Source organism: Thermobia domestica, chromosome 7 (genome assembly GCF_964235325.1).
Source record: "Thermobia domestica chromosome 7, izTheDome1.hap1.1, whole genome shotgun sequence".
In the NCBI taxonomy this organism is placed as follows: domain Eukaryota; kingdom Metazoa; phylum Arthropoda; class Insecta; order Zygentoma; family Lepismatidae; genus Thermobia; species Thermobia domestica.
In genome coordinates this window covers 63,604,862-63,630,230 of record NC_137460.1, presented here as the reverse complement: position 1 = coordinate 63,630,230, position 25,369 = coordinate 63,604,862, and the positions used below count along the sequence as shown (strand labels likewise).

The following is a 25,369-nucleotide window of genomic DNA, read 5'->3' as shown; positions in this document are numbered from 1 at the left end:
CCGTCCTCAAAACATGTTGCTCGTTGACAGTGGCACGGTGGCTTAATGATAGAGATTTTACCTCTAGAGTCCAAGGTTTAATCCCAGCTATGTGAACTGGTGTTGGACAACTCGTATCTAAGAGTTTCCTTGGAGTTCTATTGCTTCAGAAAAATAAAAATATGGCATTATGTGCTGATAAAGTATCAGCAGTTAAACGTGCCTTATGTGATCATTAGAGCCCGTAACGGGTTGGAAACGTTGAAATTTATTATTAGTGTATCGTTTAGTAAGAATCATAGAATCAGTATATTTATTTTATGGAGAAAAGTTTATCCTTTAGGCCATCACGACAGCGTATGTAAGTCTTACTTTAGCTCTTGCTATTATCTTAAAAATAGATAAATAAAATAAAACATTTAGCTAGTAATTGACTAGTCGTAGTGTATGTAGAAAAAAGAAAGAAGAAAAAGAAACACATTCAAACCTCTGAATAACAACTACCGATGGGAAAATAAGGGGTCTCCGTTGCAGAGAGGTTACGTAAATTTAGGTTACTTACAGCTCATGCAGTTACTATATGCAGTTTAGAATAAATATATTAGGTATAAATGCAAATATAAGATAGTAGCGAAATACTATACTCAGTTCTCGAATCACTAGGAGGGTACGGAGTTCCGATTTCAATTATTTTTTTTTTTTCTTTTAATAATACGTGTGTAAACAGAGATTACACACACTGATTGATCAACTCAAAAAGTTTTTTCTAACATATAAATGTTCAGTATGCGATCCAGAAAAGTACTGTAATAATACGAACATTTTTGCCAGGAAAACGTAATCAGTCCGTATTATGAAAGTGTCCGCTAAGGGAGGTTTCACTGTATATTTTTTTTAATACCAAATTCTCTATGCGTATAAATACAATGAAATTTAAGCAGTGAAAGTTCAGAGTTAATAACACATTGTTAAGGTATGTAGGTTAGTATTTATGAAGCAAAATTCACATTGTATGTTTTTGTTATTTTCTGTCTCCTAGGACGTGACACACCATCATCTCAAATAACCGAGGGTGAAGAGGGAGTTCTGAGAGCTGTTGGGGAGCCTCGTCAGCCATTGGATCTTCCGGCACCAACTAGAAAGCAAAGTAGAACAGACATTGATGACAAGTTTGGCAAATTCGAAATCAAAAAATTAATTGAAGGTGAGTGTTTTCCGAATATTGAGAGCGTTTTTTTTTCGTAACTGCGTTACCAGATGTAACTATTGGTAAGGTTTGTTTATGAAATTGCAGAAATGTAAAGTATAGTCGTCCATAAAAGTGTTTACGTGCACTGTTGTTTATAACATCGGCGTACATTTTCGTCAACGAAATGGAACATAATATGAACGTAATATATATATATATATATATATATATATATAGATAGATAGATAGATAGATAGATATAAACTACATGAACTGACTGACATAAAATAAAGAGGTACTTCCGGTTAACGTGGAAAGTTGAAATTTGGCATGATTGTAGCGTTTCGGGATTAATCAACAGAAAAATTGCCAAAAGTGAATATTTTTAGTTTTTAAGAGATCTAAAGGTGGGATGAAGAAATTCCCATGTTATTTAAATGGGCGTTTTCTGGAGGTACGAAATCTTATTTTTTAGGTAGTTGAAATAGGAAAAGAAACTTGAAATTCGGAAAAATTGTTGGTTTAAGAGGTGCGAGACCGTGGACCGAGCGAAGGCTGGGGTCTGCGGGGTAGAGCCCCCAGCTAGCCGAAGGCTAGTCCTAACTATATATAAAACTACATGAACTGACATAAAGTACTCCAGGTTCTTCCGATTTACGTGGAAAGTTGAAATTTGATATGATTGTAGCTTTCCAGGAATAAACCACAAGAAAATTGCCAAAAGTGAGTGTTTTTAATTTTTAGTGGTCTAAGGGGGGGGGGGGGGTAAAGAAATGCCCAATGTTATTTAAATGGCCGTTTTTCTGGACCTATAATCTAATGTTTTAGGTACTTGGAATTAGAATAAAAATTTGAAATTTGGTATGTTTGTATGTTTTCGTTAGGATTACCTAAGTAAATCACTAAAAATAAAAGTTTCCAACATTAGAACGGTTTTATAAGGAACTGAAAAATCTTCCCAATGTTATTTATATGGAACACCTTTTACACTCCAAAATTATTGGACACTTTCTGTAGGGCTACAATGATTAAATTTGACATAATTGTAACTTTTCAGGACTAACCGACAAGAAAATTGCTTAAAGTGAGTATTTTTTTGTTTTTAAGGGGTCTAAAGGAGGGATGAAGAAATTCCCATTTTATTTAAATGGGCGTTTTCTTAGGTTAACTCTTAACGTGTCAACGCTGTCACCTGACTCTTAAAACCATTACCGTATCAGGTCTTAACGTTGCTTAGTAATGTCTTTTACATCAGTGTGTCTCTTACATGTTTTCCTTCCCAATTGGAAAGCGATTACAACAGTTTATTTCTTCTGTGCAAATAAATGAGAATATGAATAAATTGAAATGATTAGGACAAATATTCTGATTGAATTAGATCATCACATAATAAAGCCGCTGTTTCTGAAGCGACAAACGTCCTGGTTTCTTAACGCATGAAATTAGTCACGTGAATGAAATTTATTTTAATCTCTTTCTTCCTACAGGTGACGAAACGGTGTCAATGGTGAGTGATACCTGGAGTACCGACGTCCTGGCAAGTGATAGTGAAACTGTAGAACAATCGGAGAGAACGTTCTCACAAACTGAAGATACTTCTTCACGGACACTGCCGGATGCATCTCAGGTATTGATAGACCGCATTGCACTGCACGGCACCCTGAATGAATACTTTGATGAAGAGTTCAGGATTTTCTTAAAGGAGCATGCGTCTGCATTTGGCAGGTTGATTGAATTTCAAAGAAATAATGTGAGCATTTTATTTTAGGTATCAGGTAGTAAACCAGAAACATGTGGACTTCCTGTTGTCACCTGTTCCAACTTGGTAAATTTGACAGTGTATATAGCTTATATGCATGCACTATGCGGTGTTACTCCTAAAGTATTTATTCTTAACTAACTTACCTTTCGTTTTTTCTGTAGTGAAGAGCTTTAATAATTCAACTCTGTGCTTAAGAAAATTATCATTTTTAGACTATAATATCGATCATACAATACATCATATTAGACAAAAGTTCTTACATTGAGATGTTTCATTGTGTTTGATTCATAGTAACATACCGTTGTTAGATATCTGTGGTGGATTTCTTCCAAATGACAGGAAAACAGATCAGGACGGTGCGGTAAAATACAAAATAAGTTGTTGAACCACCCTCATTCCGCAGGTTGACAATTGCATCGTGTAAGTTATATTCGTAGTACGGACTGCACGTAGCATTGAAATCTTCTATAAACTTTTGAGAAAAATATCACCCAGTTCAAAGCCTAATTATACTGATCCGAATAATTAATAATAATAACAGGGTGCAAAATTTCAAAGTCAGACGCACTTGCCAATCCAAAACGATGGTCGCCAGTATCTCACACATACAAATTATGAGAGATCCCTTCCCCTCGGTCTTTGGTTTGACAAAGTAATTACGTCAGGACATAAAATTCTGAAACCAGACAATTTGATTCAGGATAATAATTTTCATTTGGACAATTCACATACATGTTAAAAAATATATTATCTTAAGACTTCACATTCAATGTTTTCTCTCATTCAGTGACAATTATTTTCGTGCGAAACAGAACCGCGCAGTCCTGCGAGTTTAGGCAGAAACCTTTTTTACTGAATACTGGTCGCTAGCTCCAAACTTCTAGTCGTCAGTGGCGACCGGAAAGTTTGCGCCCTGGTAATAATAAAATGTACGAGATGAAATGCGCTTGTCAGGAGGTCGATACGACAATCTAGCTTGGAACAAACTCACTGCAGCATATCCGGCATTATCAAGTTTACAGCTTTAGTGATACGTTTCTGCAGATCATCTAAGGTTGCGACTAGTCGAACTACAAACTTGGTCGTATCCCCAAAAGAAAAAAGTCACGAACAGATTTTTTTTTTTTTTTTCTTCCTTCCTGTGGGGACCACTTGCATAATGTCTGATCACTTTCCTCAGTGCCGCCAGATCTGTTTGGCAGATATGCATTCTCAATTTCGCTGGCAGCAAGATGTCAGTATGACGGTGCCTCTTGGTGGTAAAGGTAATCACAGCCCTCAGTAGCGTTTTGGAATCAACCAGTTGATTGGCATTGCAGGTAACTTTGGCCAGCAGCAGTTGGTCTCAGATGGATCGATCCCGGTATGATACATGATAAAACATGCATTTTTGGAGAGTCATGTTCAACCTTTAGGATGACATACGAATTCTTGCTCCGTTATACCCTTACGTTGAGCCTCTTGACATTTTCACTTGAATGGTAGACCCCTCATCAATGAAAATAATCTGTGACAGAGGTTATCTCATTTTTCATTCTAACAAAATTCAAGTTTCATTGTTTCATGGGTGTAACTTATGGGTCAATTGCAATTATAGCTGTGCTGTGCAGAACACTTTACCGTGCTTTACAAGATGTGTAAATCTCAGTTAACTTTGCTCGTTGACTTCGTAGGTCTACTCAAAAAGGCTTCTGTAACACGAGCAATAACTTCATGCGAGACAATAGTCTGCCTGAATGCCCCTTTCTCAATAAAATAATCGTCTCACTTCAAAATGAGCTTGTTAAGACATTAAGTTCGCGTTTGAAAGCATGTTAGCAAATTACAATACCCACAGCGTCGTTGCTGTGAGATGGACTACCATAGATTTATTTGCTATTGTTGGGAGAAAAGTTTGTTTGAGTTCATGTATGTGCAGTTACCATACTTATAAATAGAGGGGTGCGCGGATATAAAATATCGCATCCGCATTCGTACCACATCCGCAGCACCTATCCGCACCCGCAACCGCAATATCTCTATCCTCATCCGCAGATAATGAGTTAGCAAATATATACAACTTAATATTCTATAATAGTCATGGTTTCGAAAATATTTTTAAACACATTTCAAATAGCCGTCTCTTGTACTATTCTGACTCAAACAAAACATTACATTATAACAGTTTCCTCGTGATCAAATACCAACTACGCTAAAATAAAATTCAATATAAACCGTGCAGATACAAATTAGAAATTAATGAACGATCTGTAGGATTTTGGGTAGTGTTTAGCTTCCTGATCTCTTAGGCTGGAAAAAATTGATTTGAACACATTTCTGCATTTTCAAGGCCAATAGTCTGAAAATTTTTAGCTTTATCAGAGGGGCGTTAGTGGCAATTCGTATTTTTCTTTTCTTTTTACAGTAAATTGCATTACTTAAGGAGTAGCGAAGGGACCTGTCGTTTTGTTCTGTTTAGGTCAGAGATGTCATTCACTTACAAAACGGCTGCTAAAAATATTGAAAAGAGCAATGAAAGGACAACTCTCTCATGTCATTTCTTGTCCTTTTGCTGTCATTGAGTCATAAGCTTCAAACACACTTATTTTGATTTTAGTTATTTTTCAACAGGCTTAAATACTTTTAATTCAAAACAAACGTTTCTTAATGCCCTTTCCACTATCATCATAAATTTCATAGTGTTTTTTTTTTTAGGTAGGGAAAAGATGTAGGAAACCATATCCGCAACTTTATCCGCTATCCGCACAGAACAGAAATATATATCCGCAGATACCCATTTTGATGCGGATATCCGCATCCGCGCAGACCCCTACCTATAAATATACAATCAGTTGAGGTTTTATTGTGTTTTGAGGCCTTAGTGCAACACCGATGTTATGAAGTTTACCCTATTAACTTGGGTTTCGGACCACGAACGGGCGTCAACCCAGTGCACAGACTACCATGCAAGATCAACCCTCACACTATATCGCTTTCAAGGGAGCTTGATCACAGGACTACGTCCATGGCTCCTATTCCAATGAATGAAGTGAAATTTGTAGCATTACGTCCCACTGATATGCGCTTTAGGATAAGGAGATGAACGGTTAATAAAAGTGAAACGGTTTTTTACCATGAAATAATTGGTTTAAAAAAAATGGAAGAAAACGGAAGAACCCCGAGATCACGGAAACGATGTTGTCCACTGCTAACTTTTGCCTTTTATCGAGCGTTCTGTTACCTCCGCCCCTCCTCTCCAGTGCTCCAATAAGGTTCATTTTATGACTCCTTGAAATCAAGGAATGTTTTTGTGCCCATTGTGTATATCTACGTATAACCAAGCTACGGTGTCTGAAAATAAACGTGTGTTCTGTGCGGAATGATAGAAATTCTGACTGCTTTGAAAATTTTGACATCTACATCCAGAAGTGCAAATGTAAATAACAAGTGATAATTGAGTGAACATTCAAATATCTTTATCATAATTACACTGTAGAGAAAAAACTGAAATGGATATTTGCAACGAGGATGAGCAATAATTGCAACTGATTTTGCAAGTAAGACTAGTCGCATCCTGTCACTTTACAACAGAATCGTTTTCCACCCATGTTTCCTTATGCTTTTATTTAATTCATTTAAATTTATGTAAGCAAGCACATTTAATAATACCCTTTATTTAAAAGTAAATAAATTTTTAAAAACTTATAAACTGGGACATTAAAAGAAAGGAGAGAAAGGTTAGAGTGCATTAAAAGAAAGGGTGAAAAAAGACATCTCTGGCGCATGCTGTTGAATAATAATAATAATAATAAAAAAAAATCTGATGTAACCAAAAATGTGTCTCGTTTTATTTAGCTGTATTGGGTCTAAATAAAACATGGTGCATTTTTGAGCTAGTCCGTTTTCTTTACTAAAACTGGACACTTTTATTAAATAAATTCGAAAATTTCTTAAATTGATGGCAGATCAAAGACAAACATATCAACTCAGTTAAAAAACAGGGGGGCGCGGTGGCTTAGTGGTAGAGCGTTCACCTCCGGTGCTTGGGGTCTCTGGTTCGATCCCAGCTCGCGCCGTGTGGACTTTGTGGTAAACAAACACCGTGCTCGTGGGTTTTCTCGGGGTTCGTCCGTTTCCTCCCACTTTCTTCATTTCATCTCTCATCATCACCGTCTCCTTTAGCCTAACGGCATAACCGTGGGACGTAAAACTTAGATTTCATTTGATTTTTTCAATTAAAAACCAACCATTAAATGGAACTTTTTTTTAAAGGTAGCATCCAAAGGAGGATGACCTATAAAAGCGAATGATTATGAAAAAAATTGTGAAAGGAGAATATGAAAAGAAACGGGAGAATCTCGAGGAAATCCCTGAACACGATGTTATCCACCATTAATTTCATATCGCCTTGGATCGAACCAGGAGTGAACTCTCTTATCACAAGCCACCGTGTCCCTCCTCTCGTACAGTTTTCGGCACTATGCAGAGAATCACGTGAAAGAAATCTAGATTAAAATTGATTGACTCGTTTCGAAATTGTACTTAAAAGTGCGAGGTGGTAGGATGTGTATACTCACTTTTATTGATGACAACAATACGAGAGACGTTTAAATAGTTATAACCGGCATTTCTGTTTTTCTGTGAAAACAACATCCGAATCAATTACTGTTCTTCTTCAAGGTAGGATGGTCTAGGATCTCTCAACCAAGTTTGGTTATAGCTGTGACCGTTGTCATGACCGTATGAGGTCACACGTCATGCAGGATGATGACGCCATCCGTCACTGTCTGTTGCTGTTTTCTTCTCAAAGCCTCTTGGATTTGGGTCCGGAGGAGGTCGCTGTAGTACACTGCATTGATTGTGGCCCCGCGTGCCAGGAAATCAGTGCATATCACCCCGTCTTTGTCCCAGAACACTTCATCGTCACCATCAACATCACTTTGCCAGCGGACGCTTGTTCCTTGAATTTTTTCGGCGGCGGCAAGTCTGGATGCCTGCACTTCATGCTGGAGCATTTTGACTCCGGTGATGCACCCAGCTCTCATCGCAAGTGATTATCTTTGCAAGGAAGCTCTCGCCTTCTCTCTGAAATTGCTACAGATGCTGAGAGGAGATGTTTTCCCTATATTGCTTCTGGTCGAATGTTAGCATTTTGGGATCCATCTGGCTGTGATTTTCCGAAAGTCCAGGTGTTCGTGGATGATCGTTTCCACACTTCCCACGCTAGTGTTTATTCTCGCACTCAAAATCCCTCACACTGATGGCGTCAGTTACTCAAAATGAGCTGCTCCACCCCAATGACTGCAATAACTCAGCGTGTAGTACAAGCCATGTTGAGAACGGATTCTCTTCCTACCCTGAATTTTGAATACCACTCGTACATTTGCGACTAAGAGAGAATTTCTCCGCCATATTGCAAACTTAATCTTCTGCAGATTTCAGCAGGTTTCACGCCTTCATTCAGGAGGAACTTGGTGATCCAGCGGTGCATCACTAGGGCCGCCAGCTCCATACTGCCATGCTTGTTGCTATCCTCCATCGCCGCTCTCTGAGACTGTATCTACTCAAATACCCGTTGTTGCAGAAAAGTGTCAGGACTACCCTATCACAGGATGGGACACGGACGCCAAGCTGCACACAGTAACACCTGGAAAAAAAAAATTCCGATTATAAATTGAACATTCCTCGTAATTTCATATAATGAACCAAACTTAGTTTAATCCTGTTCAGGATGAATTTTCCTTATATGTAACTTGGTAAAATGAAGAAAGATTTATCCTTCTTTGTTGCTTTCAAATTTTTTAGGTATGTAGCAATAGTCGTACATGCTACCGCCTTAGGTGTATTTATTTATTTCCTTATCACGTGTTAGGACCATACTTTTGAATTTTTTGTGATTTGTATTAAATTTCAGTTAGGCTAATTAAATTGTGTCATCGTAGTTAGATAACTTAAATCTTCTTGCAATAGCAATCTACAGTTCCACCGTTCATTACAGTCTTAGTATACTTCAGTTTCACATAACTACAAGATATAAACAACTATTATCATTAGTGTCTTCGCTAGACAAGCAAAAGCTTATTTATTTATTTATTTATTTATTTATTTATTTATTGTGTAACCTTGTAATTCAGTTTTCTTGGAGACGAAGTAATGTGATGTGGAGGGTTGGTTTTGCTTGATGGTCTATGCATAACCTCAGTGTATTCATAAAACGCAAAACACAAAAAACTCAAATTTATTCCTTGTAATCTCGTAAACGGTCACTAGTTGCGATTACTCAGTTTGTGTTATTTCAAATCTTGAAAGTACCACATCTAGGGCCTGTTCCATAAAAATACTAGTGAAGGGCAGAAGATGTCATCCCTCATACGTAACGAGCTATCGTGGCGATAGATGCCGAAAGTCCAGAAATCTAATCCTAAAATTAACTTTCGTTATTCATTATTGTCCTAGTGTTTTCCTTTCTGTCTTCAAAATATTTTACAATTTGTAAAATACACTTGCAGAACTTGTAAGCTTTATAAACAGATACCTGGACAAGCATGATCATATGATACAGAGCTTTTGCATTTATTTTGTATTACAAAGTCTGTGGAACTGGGAAGGTTGATTTTCTATGGGCATGGATGGTGGGGGAAGGTGTCAAGTATACGAAGCTACCCATTCCAGTTGCCTACGAGCTTTTGTAGTGTGTGGATCGCACCCGGTGTAAGCAGTTGGTTTGTAGTGTCGAAACGAATGTAGGTCTCAGACGATTTGCAGATAATGAAAGTGTGTTCTAAATTGGCTTCAAAGGTTTTGTCCGGACAACAGAAGCCAAACAATGTGTTTATTTCTTACGAACTGTTGGAAGATGTGGAGCTTGAGGCTGATTTTGTGGATAATGTGACAACTGGTTATAAGTTTCTAGCAAAGCACAACGTGGTAACGATGCCTTATCTTCCTAACGGTCCAGGTCTGGTCCCGACCGACGTCCCTTGAATGAAACGAAGCCTGAAAGAACACCATTATGGAATGGTGGAAACAGTGCAAGTGGCTTCGACACAATGCGTGGAGAATATTTTGGCTACAAATTCCCAGAGGGTGTATCAAACATGGCACAAATGCTAGCAACGGTGTATTGACGCAAGATTTTATTTTGAAGAATTTTAATCCATTATACATACACCTGCAGTGACGTCTTTCGTGAATGTAGTCGCGATGCATTTTAGATCGACCCTTTATTCGTACCCGTCTTTTTATTAAGCATTTTCCTATCAGTTGAAAAATGTCTGCCGGAAATAGACGAATATTCTTATCTTTAAAGCAAATACTGTAAGGGATATCAAGATAAGATTTGTTATATTACATTCTCAGCACGCTGCCACAATAGAGTCTATCATATTAATTTGGTTTTATACAAACATTGTGAGAGAGGCTTTATGGTATACTTTTGGTCTACTCTACTTCAATTATATCATCGTCATTTCATTTGCTTCTTATCATTGATGGTGTGAGATATTTCGTACACTATTCCGATTATACCCTCGTGCTACGTTTCCTTTTACGCTGTGTAAACTTAAGTTTCCATTAATAGCAAGCATGTGATTAGCCACTGTCAAAATACGATTTTCTGAGACATAGATTCTGTGTGCTTATTTTTTGTGTACTTACAACTTGCCTATGTACTATTGTAGCAATGAAAGTGAATACAGTATATATTGCTTTTTGCATGGTTTTCTATCAATTACGTACGTAATGAACATCTTACTAATGGAAAATTTTTTGCTAAGTAGATTGTGAAACTTATTTTTACAAGTGTCACAGTAATATAATTAAGGCGAAAAGTTCATACATGTACTCACGTATACAGCCCAGCCAATGAGCTGTATAATGTGTAGTCGGTGTATCGGTCGTCATGTAAATTATTTTTATTACTCCAAATCGTAATTCAAGTAGTTCCACATCAAATATGCTCTGCTTCCAGCAGGAATAAATCAAGAACTACGCCCGCTAACCAGTCGGCTTTGTATCCAGAGTCTGTGGAAAGTATTAATTAGTTGTTGAAGTATAGCCTCTCTTTTCAGCACCGAAGCTATATGAGACATGGTGCTACAGTTTAAGGTGGAATCCAAACCAATGTAATGTGTTCAAATTTTAATTCTCTTCCACCGGTAATCGAACCCGGTGCCACTTGCACTAAAACTTACAAGTAAAGGCGCACACGCTAGCTACTAGAACAGCGGAAAGGCTAAAAAGTGTTGAGGAAAAATATAAGTAACTTTCCGTAAAACTCAGTCCTACCACTAGTCTAGAGATTAACACGTGTGCCGTTGGTGCACGTGGTCCCGGGTTCGATCCACGTAGGGAGAGCATAAAAAAATTAATTTCACAATTATTAATTTGCATTGATCATCTGTGTCCTTTAGCCTTAAGGGCTGCCTAATCGTGCAGCATTAAAAATAAAAATTTCATTTTTTCTGTAAACTCGAAACTTCTTGAGAACACTATTATTTTAAGGTGATAGCATAGTTACATTTAAATGTGACACTTGTATTCGTTTATATAGTAGAGTATTTTTTTAATACTTGAGAATTGTTGAAATGGTTCCTATTAGTTTTCACTTTAATATAACCTATTTTTGTTGTTGAATCTTTAAGGCCTTTCGTAATTAGATGTTTTTGTATATTTATGATCTAGTGTTTTTCGTTAAGTTGCTTTTATAGGAATATAATGTATTTCAATTTTAAGTATTTGGTCTAGGAATTAATTCGTGCGAGTGGACAAGAGATGGCGCAACGAACGGAGCGTCCCACAGTTCCGTGTATCCACACATGTGTTGCAAACCCCTGTCATCGCGTATCGTTCGTAGTATAGGGCAGTGGATTAAAGCGTCAACAACACCAGTTTGTAGTTAAGTGAACATGGCGCAATTTGTGCCTGATAAAGTGTTTTTGCGGGGTGTCCTGCTGCATTACTTTAACATGCAGAAAAGTGCGACTGAAAGTCATCGTATTTTGGTGGAAGTGTATGGTGACCATGCTCTAGCTGAGCGAACGTGTCAGAAGTGGTTTGCACGGTTTAGAAGTGGTGATTTCGGCTTGGCAGACCAAGAGCGAGCTGGACAGCCAAAAAAATTTCAAGACGAAGAATTGACAGCATTGCTCGAGCAGGATTCGTGTCAAACGCAGGAACAACTTGCAGCAGCATTAGGCGTTGATCAAACAATAGTCTCCAAACGCTTGAAAGCCATGGGAATGATTCAAAAGATGTCACATTGGGTTCCACATGAATTGAAAGACAGAGACGTTGAAAGACGAAAAACCATTTGCAAATTGCTGCTTCAACGACAGAGCAGAAAGGGGTTTCTGCATCGAATTATTACGGGTGATGAGAAGTGGATCCATTACGAGAACCCTAAACGAAAAAAGGCCTGGGTGAAACCAGGTGAACCAGGTCCATCACAACCAAAACGAGATATTCACTGTGCAAAGGTTATGCTGTGCATATGGTGGCATATGAAAGGTGTGGTGTACTATGAGCTGCTGCAACCGGGTGAAACTATGAATGGAGAACGTTATCGACGACAATTAATGCGTTTGAAGCAAGCTCTGGCCAGAACACGACCAGAATGGGAGAACAGACATGATAAACTTATTGTTCAACATGATAACGCTCGCCCACATGTCGCAAAACCGGTCAAAACCTATTTAGAAAATGTCGGATGGGAAGTTTTACCCCACCCGCCGTATTCACCAGACGTTGCTCCTTCGGACTACTACTTGTTCGATTGCACGAACAACGATTTGATTGGACAGCGGTTTACTTCTTCAGAAGATATCGAAACTGGGTCTCGGACTGGATCGCTTCCAAGGATGAGGACTTCTTTCGCCACGGAATCCGTACATTGCCTGACAGATGGGCGAAAGTGGTGGCTAGCGATGGACAATATTTTTCTTAAGGTATTTATGTATTTTGTGTTTGTACTACAGCTTCAATGTGTGCGTACCAACCGCACGAATTAATTCCTAGACCAAATAGAAAGCATTTAAAACTGATTATAACTTTTAATGAATACAGTAAAAAGTACCTTTTTTCTGAATGATTTTGTTCAGTTGGTTGTAGTAATTCGTTTCAGTGTGGTTTTCCAACAAATATCTACTTTTTCCGAACAATAGGCTATTTTTAGCTGCATTGTGCGGCACTCTTCTGAACCAAATAGTAAGATGGGTTGGAAATGTAGATTAATCAGGGTGTCTATCGGTCACGAAAGTCACGAATGTCACGAAATCAGAAAACGGTCATGAAAGTCACGAAATTTAGCTTTTGGGTCACGATTTTTTTTAACTGTACAAATGTAAGTACAGATTGGAAAATTTCGTTCTATAAAACGCCAAAATTCACCACCATCGGCTTTAGACGCTACCAAATCGCAAGCAAAGTACGTTCCTATCGCATGGATGAAAATTCGGCCTAATTCGCACCCAAATTTGCTCTTGAAAATGTTAGGAAATTTTATGATTTGGTGAAGAAAAGGTCACGAAAAAGTTACGAAATTTCATTTTGGAATTTTAGTAGACACCCTGTTAATGTTTTGTTTATTAAATGTAAAAAATTAGAAAAGAACATCTGGGTTTTTAGAATTAATTATAGTTTATTAACACGTGACAATTCTTATTGTTTGTTTATTTCATATTCAACAAACAAATGAAAGTTACATTGTACTGAATTGAGTGTAATTGATATTGAGGATCAAAGGTGTTCGTTTTCTACATTTAATTATCCTAAATTCCCACCCCACCTTAGTATTTGGCTCTAACGAAGGCAGCACGTAGCTGCTGAAAATCCAGCCTACCGTTTGAAAAGACAGGATACTTGTAAACATTTGATTAGGTATTAAAAAGTGTATTCATCACTTTGTAGTACTAGTGTGTCACCTCTTTTCATAAGTGTTGCTATTTACCCAATACCTATATCCGGAATTGTTTTGAGTTACATAGTAATCGTGTGGAAAGAAATACCAATGTCTTTACTTTCATTTCATTTTCAGCACCTGCTTGATGTATCGGAAACTGCATCTGAGGCTTGGAGCACAGATGTTTTGGCGTCTGATTCAGAACGTCTAGGCGAAGTAGATACAGATGATACAGGAAGTGTTGCAAGGTATGAACAAATTATATTGCGTTCATGATACTTGTTATATTGTTATTGTTCAACAACATTCTTAACTATTTTCGCTTTATATTTCACAACGAAAATTTTATAGCAAATAGGGCGTTCATGTGTTGCGATTTCTGGTTCGATTCTGTCACGGGAGCTTGTGATAGACGGTATTATGTCGGTTTTTTTTTCTCTCTCAGAGTTCTGCTTCTACCTGCTATCATCATTCAACAACTTATATACAAGTGACACATGTCTATATTGTAATCAAAGCAGCGTAGGTTTTCTGCAAACTGTTGGACTAAATTCTTTACTATAATTGTAAATAAATAAATCCAAACCATTAAATTGGTCGTTTTTTCTTTTTGTGTCGTTAACTTTATTCTAGGATGTATGTCGTTCATTGCGTTAGACAAAAATTGCAATTGTTCATTTTTATAAATAGTAATACATCAACGATATATTATATTCTCATTACGTTATGTCTATGATGTATAACGAATTTAAAAATAAACTATAATTGCAATTTTTGGCTGATACAAGCAACAATATAATCTAAAGTTAAAGTAGCAGTAAAAACAACTCCCAGTTATTCATTCATTTATGTAGTTTGTTTTTATTTATTCACAGAGAGAATTAATTTTGTACAAAAGTTTTCAGGAAACCTATGGTTATTAAAATAATAGCGGTCACCACCTGGAGTTGAAAACACGTCAAATATCTGGGTTGAAACGGTCGGGTGGTGACCGCAGCGCCAGACTTGTGTAGTGCATTCAGTCAATAGAAGTGCAGTTCGGCAAATTTCTTTCAAGTTCCCATCCTGATTTGTACAACTGCATTCCTTTCTCCCTCCATCCCTTTTTTGAACGCATTTATGGCGGGTTGCAACTTCTTAACACCCACTGTGTCTGTTCTTTCTTCCCAGTATTATGGGTAATATAAAACAGATATCAGAGGACCGCGGTGGCTCAGTGGTAGAGCGTTCACCTTTGGTGTATGGGGTCCCGGGTTCAAACCCTGTTAAGGGGGGCGCGGTGGCTCAGTAGTAGAGCGTTCACTTCCGGTGCTTGAGGTCTCTGGTTCGATCCCAGCTCGCGCCGTGTGGACTTTGTGGTGGACAAACATCGTGCTCGTGGGTTTTCTAGGGGTTCTCCCGTTTCCTCCCACTTCTTTCATTCCATCATTTCATTCATTTCTCATCTTCACCGTTTCCTTTAGTCTAACCGGCATAAGCGTGGGGCGTAAAACTTAAAGATTTCATTTCATTTTTTTTCAAACCGTGCTAACGCCAAGTGAACTTTGTGGTGGAGAAACACCGTGTGCGTGGGTTTCCTCGGGGTTCTCGTTTCCTCCCACTTTCTTCATTCCACAATTTCACTCATTTCTCATCATCACCGTCTCCTTTAACCTAACCGGCATAACCATGGGACGTAAAACTCAAAACAGATGTCAGAAATGAAGGTTCTGGTAGGCTATTTAGTTATAAGGAATGTTTTACACCTCGGACGATGACTTATTTATGGCACAAGCCATCACACGGCGGCATTCTTTATATACAAATTGAACTTCGATTGAAGAAACGAACTCTAGTGTTTTTAAAGGCAAACTCCATACTACGTAAGAGCAGTAAAACAGCAGTGTGCAGTAAACTGAGCAGATTGTGATAGTGTAAAATGGACGACCTCTGATTTCCAAAGAGGGTAAAATTTGGCTGTCGGTTATGTGAGGTGAGCGTGATGAAAGTGGTAAATGTGTTGGAAGTTGCAAAGGAGAGTCCAAGATGACGGCTTACAAAACTCATGGCAAAAACATGTCACCGAAGAGGAACAGTGATTGGAAGAAAACCTTCAGTAACAAGTCCCGCCGAGCATTTAAGCGAATTGTCACTCAGAACCGTTGTGCGACTGCTGTTCGAGTGACAGAAGAATTGAAGCACCATCTCGCACAGTCGGCCACGAGTTATTACATAGACATACGGGGGCCGCGGTTGCTCAGTAGTAGATCGTTCACTTCTGGTGCTTGGGGTCCCGGGTTGGATCCCAGCCCCCGCTAAGTGAACCTTGTGGTGGACCAACACCGTATACATGGGTTTTCTTGGGGTTCTTCCGTTTCCTTCCACTTTCTTCATTCCACCATTTCATTCGTTACTCATCATCACCGTCTCCTTTAGCCTAACCGGCATAACCGTGGGACGTCAAACTCAAGGATTTCATTTCATGGGCATACGGGATCGGGTTGCACAGGCGAAACCGCTGATAAAGAATCATAACGCTTTAGCACGACGCCAATCCTGCCGCGAAAATACAATATGGACCACTGATGATTAGAAATGTATTATATTGTCGGATGAGACATTGTTCACCTTATTTCTAATCACGGATCATGTTTATGTGTGACGGACACCCAAAAGAATGTACAATTCGCAGTCTCTGCCCGAGCTTGAAACACGACGGCGGCTCTGTCGCCGTAGACCGCAATATCATGGTTTTCAGTGGGTCCTGTGGTGACGCTTACCGCGCGTTAATCCCCGCAATTTTGTCGCCATTTTGGGGACCATGTTCATCTTATAGTCCAGATGTTGTTTCCGGGCAATGACGCCATATTTTAGGATAATAATGCGCCCATCCATACAGCTAAAGCTGTTGCGAGGTTGTTTGAATAACATTGGGACAAAGTTGAACATCTGTGGTCGTTTTGGTGAAATAATGCGTTGCAGATTTCCGCCTCCGTCTTCTCTGACGAAACTGAGTGGTGCATTGCACGCGAAAGGGTGTAATATTCCATTTACTACCATTCACGACTTGTATGATTCCATACCACGTTCGCATCAGATCTGTTCTGAGGTGTGAGGGCAAAGCACGAAGCACAGTGTGACAAATGACGATTCTAGCGGGACGAAATTGTTGAGAAGCTAGTTTTCGAAACAAATATGCTTGAAATGTGACTGGTGGGCTATTTCTTGGTCATAGAGTATAAACCAGTAAGTAATTGACATCAGGGGCGTCATGTGACGTACGGGGGGGGGGGGGGGCAGTTGTCAACCTGAAACAGAATCCTATTCGAATAAACGGGTTTTGGTAATACAAATATACGAACTACATTTGTGAATACCAATATATTAGCATACACAATTAGAATGTAAAACGTTAAAAATTTACCAAACACATGTAAAGGTACATGTAAATATTTGGAAGAATTGCAGCTAATGTTGTAAAGGGTTATCATTTCTTAACAAATTAAGAGGATACAGAATTAGAAGATTACCTTAGCCTATGTCGTGTGACTTTTGCACCCTCTCCCTATGTTCTGAGCACACGTTAATAAAATATGTTCAAAAGAATTGAAAATGATATACATTTAAGTATATAATAATGTTTGCTTTACACTGCCCCTTAGTTATCGTCCCCCTGACAAAATGTAAACTGACACTCCTTATGGACATTTATTAGAATATGAAACAAAATTCTATACATAATGAATTAACATAAATATAAATAACTGCAACATTGACATCTCAATTATTGTGGCAGTTTTGTTCTACGTTGTACAAAACAACATATAATGTATTCGAAGCAAGGAATATAAAGAAAAACACTAAAATGGCTGTTAGGAAGTAATGAGAAACAAAGTATATTTATAGGCCCTCAGAATCACATTCATCATCATCTAAGGAAGCGTCATCTGTATTCAAAGCAGGCAATAAAAGTAACGAAAGAACTTAACGTGGTATATTCTTTCGAGGCTTGCGTCTTAAACTGGCAATTAACGGATCAGAGGATATCAAGAGTCTATGAAGAGATCTGTGTTGCCATCCACACATGAGTTTTTTCGTGTGAAGTTCTCCCGGTACTTTCTATAGTTTTTGTTCCTTGTTTCTTGTGCTTCTTCCGAAAGTTGGTCAATCGGAAGCATACAAGAGGCAATAACAATTTTTCCATGCCTCAAAATCTTATGCACGTATTTGGTATGTAATACCATGCATAATCTCATAAGTACATATATGTAGTTGTTGCTGCACACTGCTTAAAAGCACCTACGTTGATGGGAAAACCACAATTGATGCATTCTAAAATTACATGAAAATGTTCGAAGAGTTCAACATTAACACCTGTAATGTCAGCACAGTTCAGCATTCTGAAAAACCTTCACGCTGTATTATCATCATTGGTATTTCCTTCGTGTTGTTAGCCAGTAGGCATATCAACCAAAAGGCCCATCTCATTTCGAGATGTTTCTTGAATACTTTTCCTACTGGCTAATCTATTTTTCATTTCGGGACATTACTCGCCACACTTTTACATCTAATCTATATGCAATGTGCAGTATGCATTCCATAAACCTCGTAACATAATGTATTGTTCAGTTGAAAGAGTTGCATCAACAATGAGTGCCAGAGCTTGATCTGCAGATATACTCTTCTTTTTATTTTCCTCATTAGACACTGAACTACGAATCTACGAGGTAACGCTTCTGATAGTTCTTTCACTATGGTCTCAGAATCCTTTTTGCCCTCTTCGCGAAGCTTCATTTCCGCAGCAGTAGATACCTGCTCCAAGCTATTTGATGCGACGAAGTCTCAGAGCTTCCTTTCCTTGGTTTTCTCGCAACACTCACTGAATGTCTTGGATGGCCTTCTAGACGTAGCAGATGGTTTGTCAGTGGATGGAGAAGGTAGTAGCTTTCGAACAGTGTCTGGTAAACTTACGTTTCCACATAACCGGTCTGCATTTGATGTAAGGAATCGTCTACGATGACGATGAGATTTGTCCTACCTGTACTCAGCTTTCTGACATAGGCTTCTTACAAATACCTTTCAATTCTTTTCAGCATAGTCAGAAAGGTGTTCCACGCTGACTATTTTCGAAACAAGTTCATGCACCTCAAAACGCTCAGTTTTCCGATGACGCGACCAAACATCAAATATTACTTACCGGGAGATTAAGGACGCCATCCTGAGAATAAAATCTAATCATTAGAAGCGCAAACATGCGCAGAATTTCTCTTCATATTATTTTAGTACACATCCTAGTGCATGGACTAAAATCAGTCTGACATCTGTATACGACTGTATAAGAGACTTCCAATCTACACTGTATTAATGATAATGTTAAATAAGATATGATGACATTGTTACAGGTCAGGTGTTATTACTGAGGGTTCACAGATGCAAGACACTGCTAGACGTACATATGAAACTTAGTTCAAAAACACACAGCAATGTCACTCCAAACACACTGCTTAGTTTCTGACTGTCATTTTCAATGCACACATCATGAGTTACTTTGGTCGACTTTGGGGCCTTTATGCGACTTCCCTGTCGCAGATAATCACAATTCTTATTGATTTTCTTCTTCATAGGATCCTTGTCTTTCAATCTACTAAATATCACATTTTTCCACGGACTTCAATTTTTCCAATGAAATCCCCCTGGATTGATCAAATAACACACTGTGCAAAGGGTGGTCCAACGGCATATTATCCTGGCAGATTGTACTTTGTTTTAGGTGTTACTATTAAATTGATAAGTATCTGTACATAGGAGTCATCTGTTCACTCACTTTGATTAAGGGCTGCGGTGGCTCAGTGGTAGAGCGTTCACCTCTGGTGCATGGGGTCCTTGGTTCGATCCTAGGTCGCGCCGGTAAACTTTGGTGGACAAACATCATGTGTGTGGGTTTTCTCAGGGTTCACCCGTTTCCTCCCACTTTCTTCATTCTACTGTTTCATTTATTTCTCATCATCATTGTCTCCTGTAGCCTCGCTGGCGTAATGTCGCACGTAAAACTTAAAGATGTCTTTTCATTTTTTTCACTTCGAGTAATTGTGAAAGTATGAAATACAAGGGTTTGATTTTTAGTAATAGCAACAACGATATATCTTGAGAAGTAGAGTACTTACAAAATTCGAAGTTTTACAGGCCCTCGATGTAATCACCAGCATTGTGAATCACGCGTTCCTAGGGATATGATGCCGTTGGCAGTGCCTAATCTCTGGATAGTGCGGATGGAGCGATCAGTCGCCGAGAGGAGATCATCAACTGTACGGAAGCGTGTCCCATGAAGTGGTTCCTTTATCTTCGAGGAGAGGTCGTAGTCGCAGGGACTTAAATCTGGAGAATACGGGTGGTGATACAGCACTTCCCAGCCCCAGCGATGCAACAAATCAGTGACCGCATCTGCTGAATGTGCCCTTGCATTGTCATGCAGAATGATGGATGGGTTCGTCAGGAAGTGGCGTCGTTTTCGTCTTACAGCTGCTTGCAGATTGTTTTGCAAAAGATTGCAGTAGTACTCTACACTAGCGGTGTGTCCTTGGGGGACGGTATGGTTTATAACTACACCATCCTAGTCGTATGCAATGATGAGCATAGCTTTCACATTGATTGAGGTATTCCGAACTGTTGTTTTTCTCGATGACCCAGGATGACGTCACTCGTTTGATTGCCGTTTCAGCTGTGGTTCATACGCTCTGGGCCAGCTCTCATCAATAGCAATGATTCGCCGTAAGAAGGCCTCACCTTCACGTTGTTACCGCTCCAAGTGTGTTCGAGCAGTATCATATCGCAGCCACTTATTGTTCAGTCAGATCATATAAAGCCCACCGTGAGGCAATTTTACGCAATCCCATTTTCTTCAGAATTTTCAGCGCAGTCGAGTGCGCCAGTCCTGTATCGTTGGCGAATTGACGAATCGTGAAGTTCCGATCCGCTAGCACTAACGCGTTCACGTTCTGCACATCATCACTTACAGGAGGATGGCCGGAGCGAGGCATATCTGTGACATTTTATCGTCCGTCATTAAAGGCTTTGACCCACCTTGCTACTGTACGATATGGTAATGCACTTGCACCGCAAACATCTTACAATACTTCGTAGCACTGTTTTGCATTCCTACCTCTAGCGCATTCAATTTTCAACCAGTCCCTCTGATCTTGCGTCGTAAATATGACCGTATTCCGCGGGCACTCACTCAGCGTGACTGTAGTTCACGAGCACTCTCTCAGAACTGCCTTATAACTGCTGGCGCTCGCGCGTGGAGGAGAGGACAGGAAAGTTCATGTGCTCTGAGGGAGGGTCGACATCTAACCTACCGCTGGTATGAATTATGAGGATTGCTTTGTTCCCGAGTATACGTATAGCAGTGTTGCCATTACTAAAAATCCAACCCTTGTATTTTCTTCAAGAAAGCTCTTGTTATTCTAATGGGAAGACGCTAAGGGATGACTGCATATGTAATAGATAAAGGAAAGAAAAATACGAATAACTGAATAAAATATTTTTACCTCAGGATCTGGTTATAAGCGAATAAACGTTAAATCATTTCTACATTCTCTGATGTCTCTACATCGGTAATCCATCATGTAGTCATACCAGCCTCTTCAAAAATTTCTTTGTATGATGTCCTAGAAGAGTTAAAGGAATATGAATCATAAGAAAACAATTATAGTTTAGGTTTACACAGACTTCCGAGACCCTGATGATCACTCTTTGCACTTAAGCCCTTCCTTTTTCCTTGAAGATTTGACTGCACATGCACCTACTAATTTTGAGAACTGTGAAGTGCCAGTTAAATATATATGAATAGTAGTTTATATAAAATATTATGAAAGACGGTAGTTGACTTTCCGTAAAAACGTTGAACTAAATTCACAATCAATAGAATTCCACTATTCATATTTTACCAAAGACTTCTTAAGAGTATATGGGGGAAAATGATGTCCGTGCATAGTGATTTGAAAATGCTTTAATTTAACAAGCTCAAACTTTATAACTAATTGAAGTAATACTTCTTTCAATAAAACTTGACTCGCAACGCCACCTCTCTTGTTTCCAGCAATCTGTACTATGTTGCGCTGTGTTGCCAAACATTTGACAAACGGGTACCACTCGAAAACAATTTTTATGTTTCTGTGTATATAAAGAAGAAAGAAAAACGTTTATTTTTAATTTGTATAGAAAATTTTGGTTCGAAAATTATTCTGTGTACAAAGGAAGGACTTTGTTTGCTAAGCTCGTTAATTTCTAAGGTTGAAAGTAATATCATTCCATCTGTGGCCTAAATTTTCTGTATTCAGATCAAGGGAGGTTCTTCAGTTCTTATAAGGATCCAAATACATATTAGTGTTAGAAGTGCAAGATGAAGTACCTCTATACGATCTATCTGGTGCCATGTCATGCAAATGTGTGGACAAGCCCGAAGTTGGAATACTCGCTCTTAGAGAGTTCCTCACGTATGCAGGCTTGTGTAAATGGACGAGTGATACACAGCGAATCTGTTTGTGTGACACCGTGGTCCACAGTGCACATAGATTCAATAAAGTAGAATATAGACTTCGGCAGGAATAACTTCTCCACAGAACATTCGGAACTTGCCCTTGGCTTCTTGAAGAATATGGCATAGCAAAAATGTTATATTATGCTTAACAGATCATGAGTGATGTGGTGAAGTGTTGACCAGATTCAGATGCAGCTCTGTGTCTTAACTAGCCAACTATTTAGTTTTGTTCCGTATCTGTGAAAGCATGTAGATATGCTGTTATTATGTTACCCCATTTGTTAATACAAATCTATTCTAGGATCCAACGGTAACAAATGTAAGGATAACTATAATGGAATAGAAAAGTGAAAGCGTGAAATTCTGCTTTCTTTGGTCTTTATGGTTGACAACGGAGTATGGACTGAAGTAGTTATACTAGAAAATAAAAAAAAAATACTTGTAATTTCATTTGAATTGCAGGTCTGATGATACGGCAAGGTCAGAAATCGAAGTAGAAGCACGAGGAGAACCGGAAGGAGGCGAGGAAACTCCACCTCAATGTGCACGTAAGTGTTCGTTCGTTCTTCATTAACTTAAATGAATGGAGGACATCAACTATGCAAATGTAACTGTACGGTATATGTAAATAAACAAGAGGACGATATTTTAGATGCCTAGGCACTAGGACTGTTTAGACCGAAGAAATCACGAACCAGGCATGGGAAACAAATTACTGGCCATAATAGAGTAACACACAACATTTAAAAAGAAGCAAACTGCTAAATTTTCGCGTGATGTGTCATCAACCTAGGAGGAAGAAGTAGGAAGAAAAGCACAATTTATGTGAAACATATATGCTTTCTTCGAAGTTTCCCAATAAGGTCTATTTCTGGAACCTAAATCAGTAAGGAAAAAGCGGTAAAATCACAATATCTTTAAAAGAAGAATTACTTTTATTATTATTATTATTATTATTATTATTATTATTATTATTATTATTATTTAAAAAACATGGTGTGTGCTTCGTTTGAGCCTTCTCAGTATGACTTGTTGCGTAGAGTGGAAACCAATCAGGGGCAAGAGATCGGTCCTTCTCAGCTTAAAGAACATGTTCCAGGATAAATTCCGTTGAAAGATTTTTTATTATATATATATATATAACTTAAAGCTTACTGTTATTGATTGAGGATTATATTGATAGAGATGATGATGTTGGAAACCTCCGACTTAGATATCTTTCGCTCGGTTCCACATTGCATGACACCACTAGGAACATAATCAGTCTCAGGCTTAACTGTGTGTGTATCTGCTGACAAAAATGTCCATATTGTATAGTAGTATTACTTGAAATATTGGAAAAAAATTAGTATATGCAAGTATCGTATTTCAGAGGATTATTCACTTTTAATTTTCATGCCTTAAGGTCTTTTATGTGTATTTGATGAGTAGTAAAGTGAATGGCAGTATATCATGTTGCTAGTTATTTAGAATAATCACAATTACGAGAAGATTCTGTGTAGCGTTCGGAAATGTTTCGCCCACGTTAAAAAAAAAAAAGTAAAAGTTACAATAAATGTATTTAGTTTGATATGCCTCGGTACTGTCAATGATATAATATTATAAAACCCAAAATGGCGGAATGTGGCACACTATGAAATGGTGAGGCCAAGTTGTGCGTTCTTTTGTTCTAGAAGGAAGGGTTGCCAACTCAGTTTTCGTGAACAAGTCTGCAGAAAAGAGTCAAGAGCTTGAAAGTGTAAGAATTTTTCAGGAAACAGAACCTAAAGTAAAGGGTTAAGTTCCTAAGCGTGCTAGTTAGTGTACTGTCTGAAAGTAATTTAAACTAATTTTTCTTGACGTAGAAAGAAGATAATGCGATATTAGTTACCGAAAACAGTGTTCAAATTGATAATAAAACCGAAGTTATTGGCAGTTGTTGTACTAAAATACTAATATAACCTAAGAAAATTTCACTTTCTTCTGGCAGCTTTGAGTGGTATAATGTTTCGACCAATTAGAGAAGAACCTCAAGGAAGATCTGAATCTGTGGATAATCCTCCAGTAGCAATCCCAGCACCCATTGAACCATCACGATTCTTTCCCGACAGAAAAATTGATTTTGAAAGACCGACACTGGATTTACCAGATATTAATACAAGTCTCCATGGCACAGATGATCACATTGATTATATGAAAATGGGTAAGTTTTTCAGGTTAACCTTTCTGCGATAGTCACATAATGATATAACGTCTCTCTCGTTAATTTCAACTTGTTCTATCCGTAGTCATGAATATCCGTATAAGGGATAATCGCGATTACTTTTTGCAGATTAGTGTTTAAGTGTGAATTTTGGAAGAATTACACCACCAATCTAAAGAATGAAAGTTGTGTGGCGATCAGTTTAAGGACAGGAGAGAGAGAGAAAGAAAGAAAATTTATATTTAGTTCTCTTATTATTTATTAACATTTTCATCGCTGACATGGTTGGTGACTGCCAGACTCTCCTTGCTGAGATAATTTCACAATTAATGAAAATTTTATATTACAACATACCATGCAAAATCACATTCAAAACATACATCCTATACATAGAAGTCAGTTTTCTTCTGTAGTGGCCGTTCACCGCAACCCAACTGTGGCTGTAATGATTATACTAAATTTTGCGGTCGTCACAATTTGTAAAATAATGTAAAGCAAATGTTGAATCGAGTTTTGCTTCAGAAATAATTTGTCTCAGTCTAATTTTGGAGAGTAAATTGTCTAATACAGCGTTTCCCAACCGGTGTGCCGCGAGGAAATTGAAACAAAATTATTAATCCTATAGCAATCAAATTGCAAGACATAGGGAAAAATGTATATTTGTATTTCACATTACTATGAACCTCTACTATGAATCTACAGTTTTAAGTATCATACTTGACTTACTTTTCTGTACATTTTTAACGTTGAAAAAAGTATTTGTTATCATTGTTATGATCATTATTGCTTCTTTATTGTTGCAGACAATTTCGTAACTCGAAATTTTAAAATATCATTCAATCCTTTCGACAAAGCAAACGCGC

At 38.2% G+C, this 25,369-nt stretch overlaps 1 protein-coding gene across 3 annotated transcripts in view; it reads left to right on the top strand.

The window, feature by feature from the left end:
• The window catches only part of Gapvd1 (GTPase activating protein and VPS9 domains 1), a 135,990-nt gene that overhangs the window by 57,355 nt on the left and 53,266 nt on the right, over window positions 1-25,369 (top strand). For 2 of the 3 annotated variants that reach the window (XM_081764796.1, XM_081764798.1), the window contains exons 11-15: window positions 1,019-1,183; window positions 2,656-2,918; window positions 13,942-14,054; window positions 22,787-22,872; window positions 24,294-24,506. In XM_081764796.1, coding sequence (XP_081620922.1) covers window positions 1,019-1,183; window positions 2,656-2,918; window positions 13,942-14,054; window positions 22,787-22,872; window positions 24,294-24,506 — 840 coding nt within the window. The remainder of the gene's footprint in view (window positions 1-1,018; window positions 1,184-2,655; window positions 2,919-13,941; window positions 14,055-22,786; window positions 22,873-24,293; window positions 24,507-25,369) is intronic. The other variant, XM_081764797.1, reaches the window with a different exon arrangement.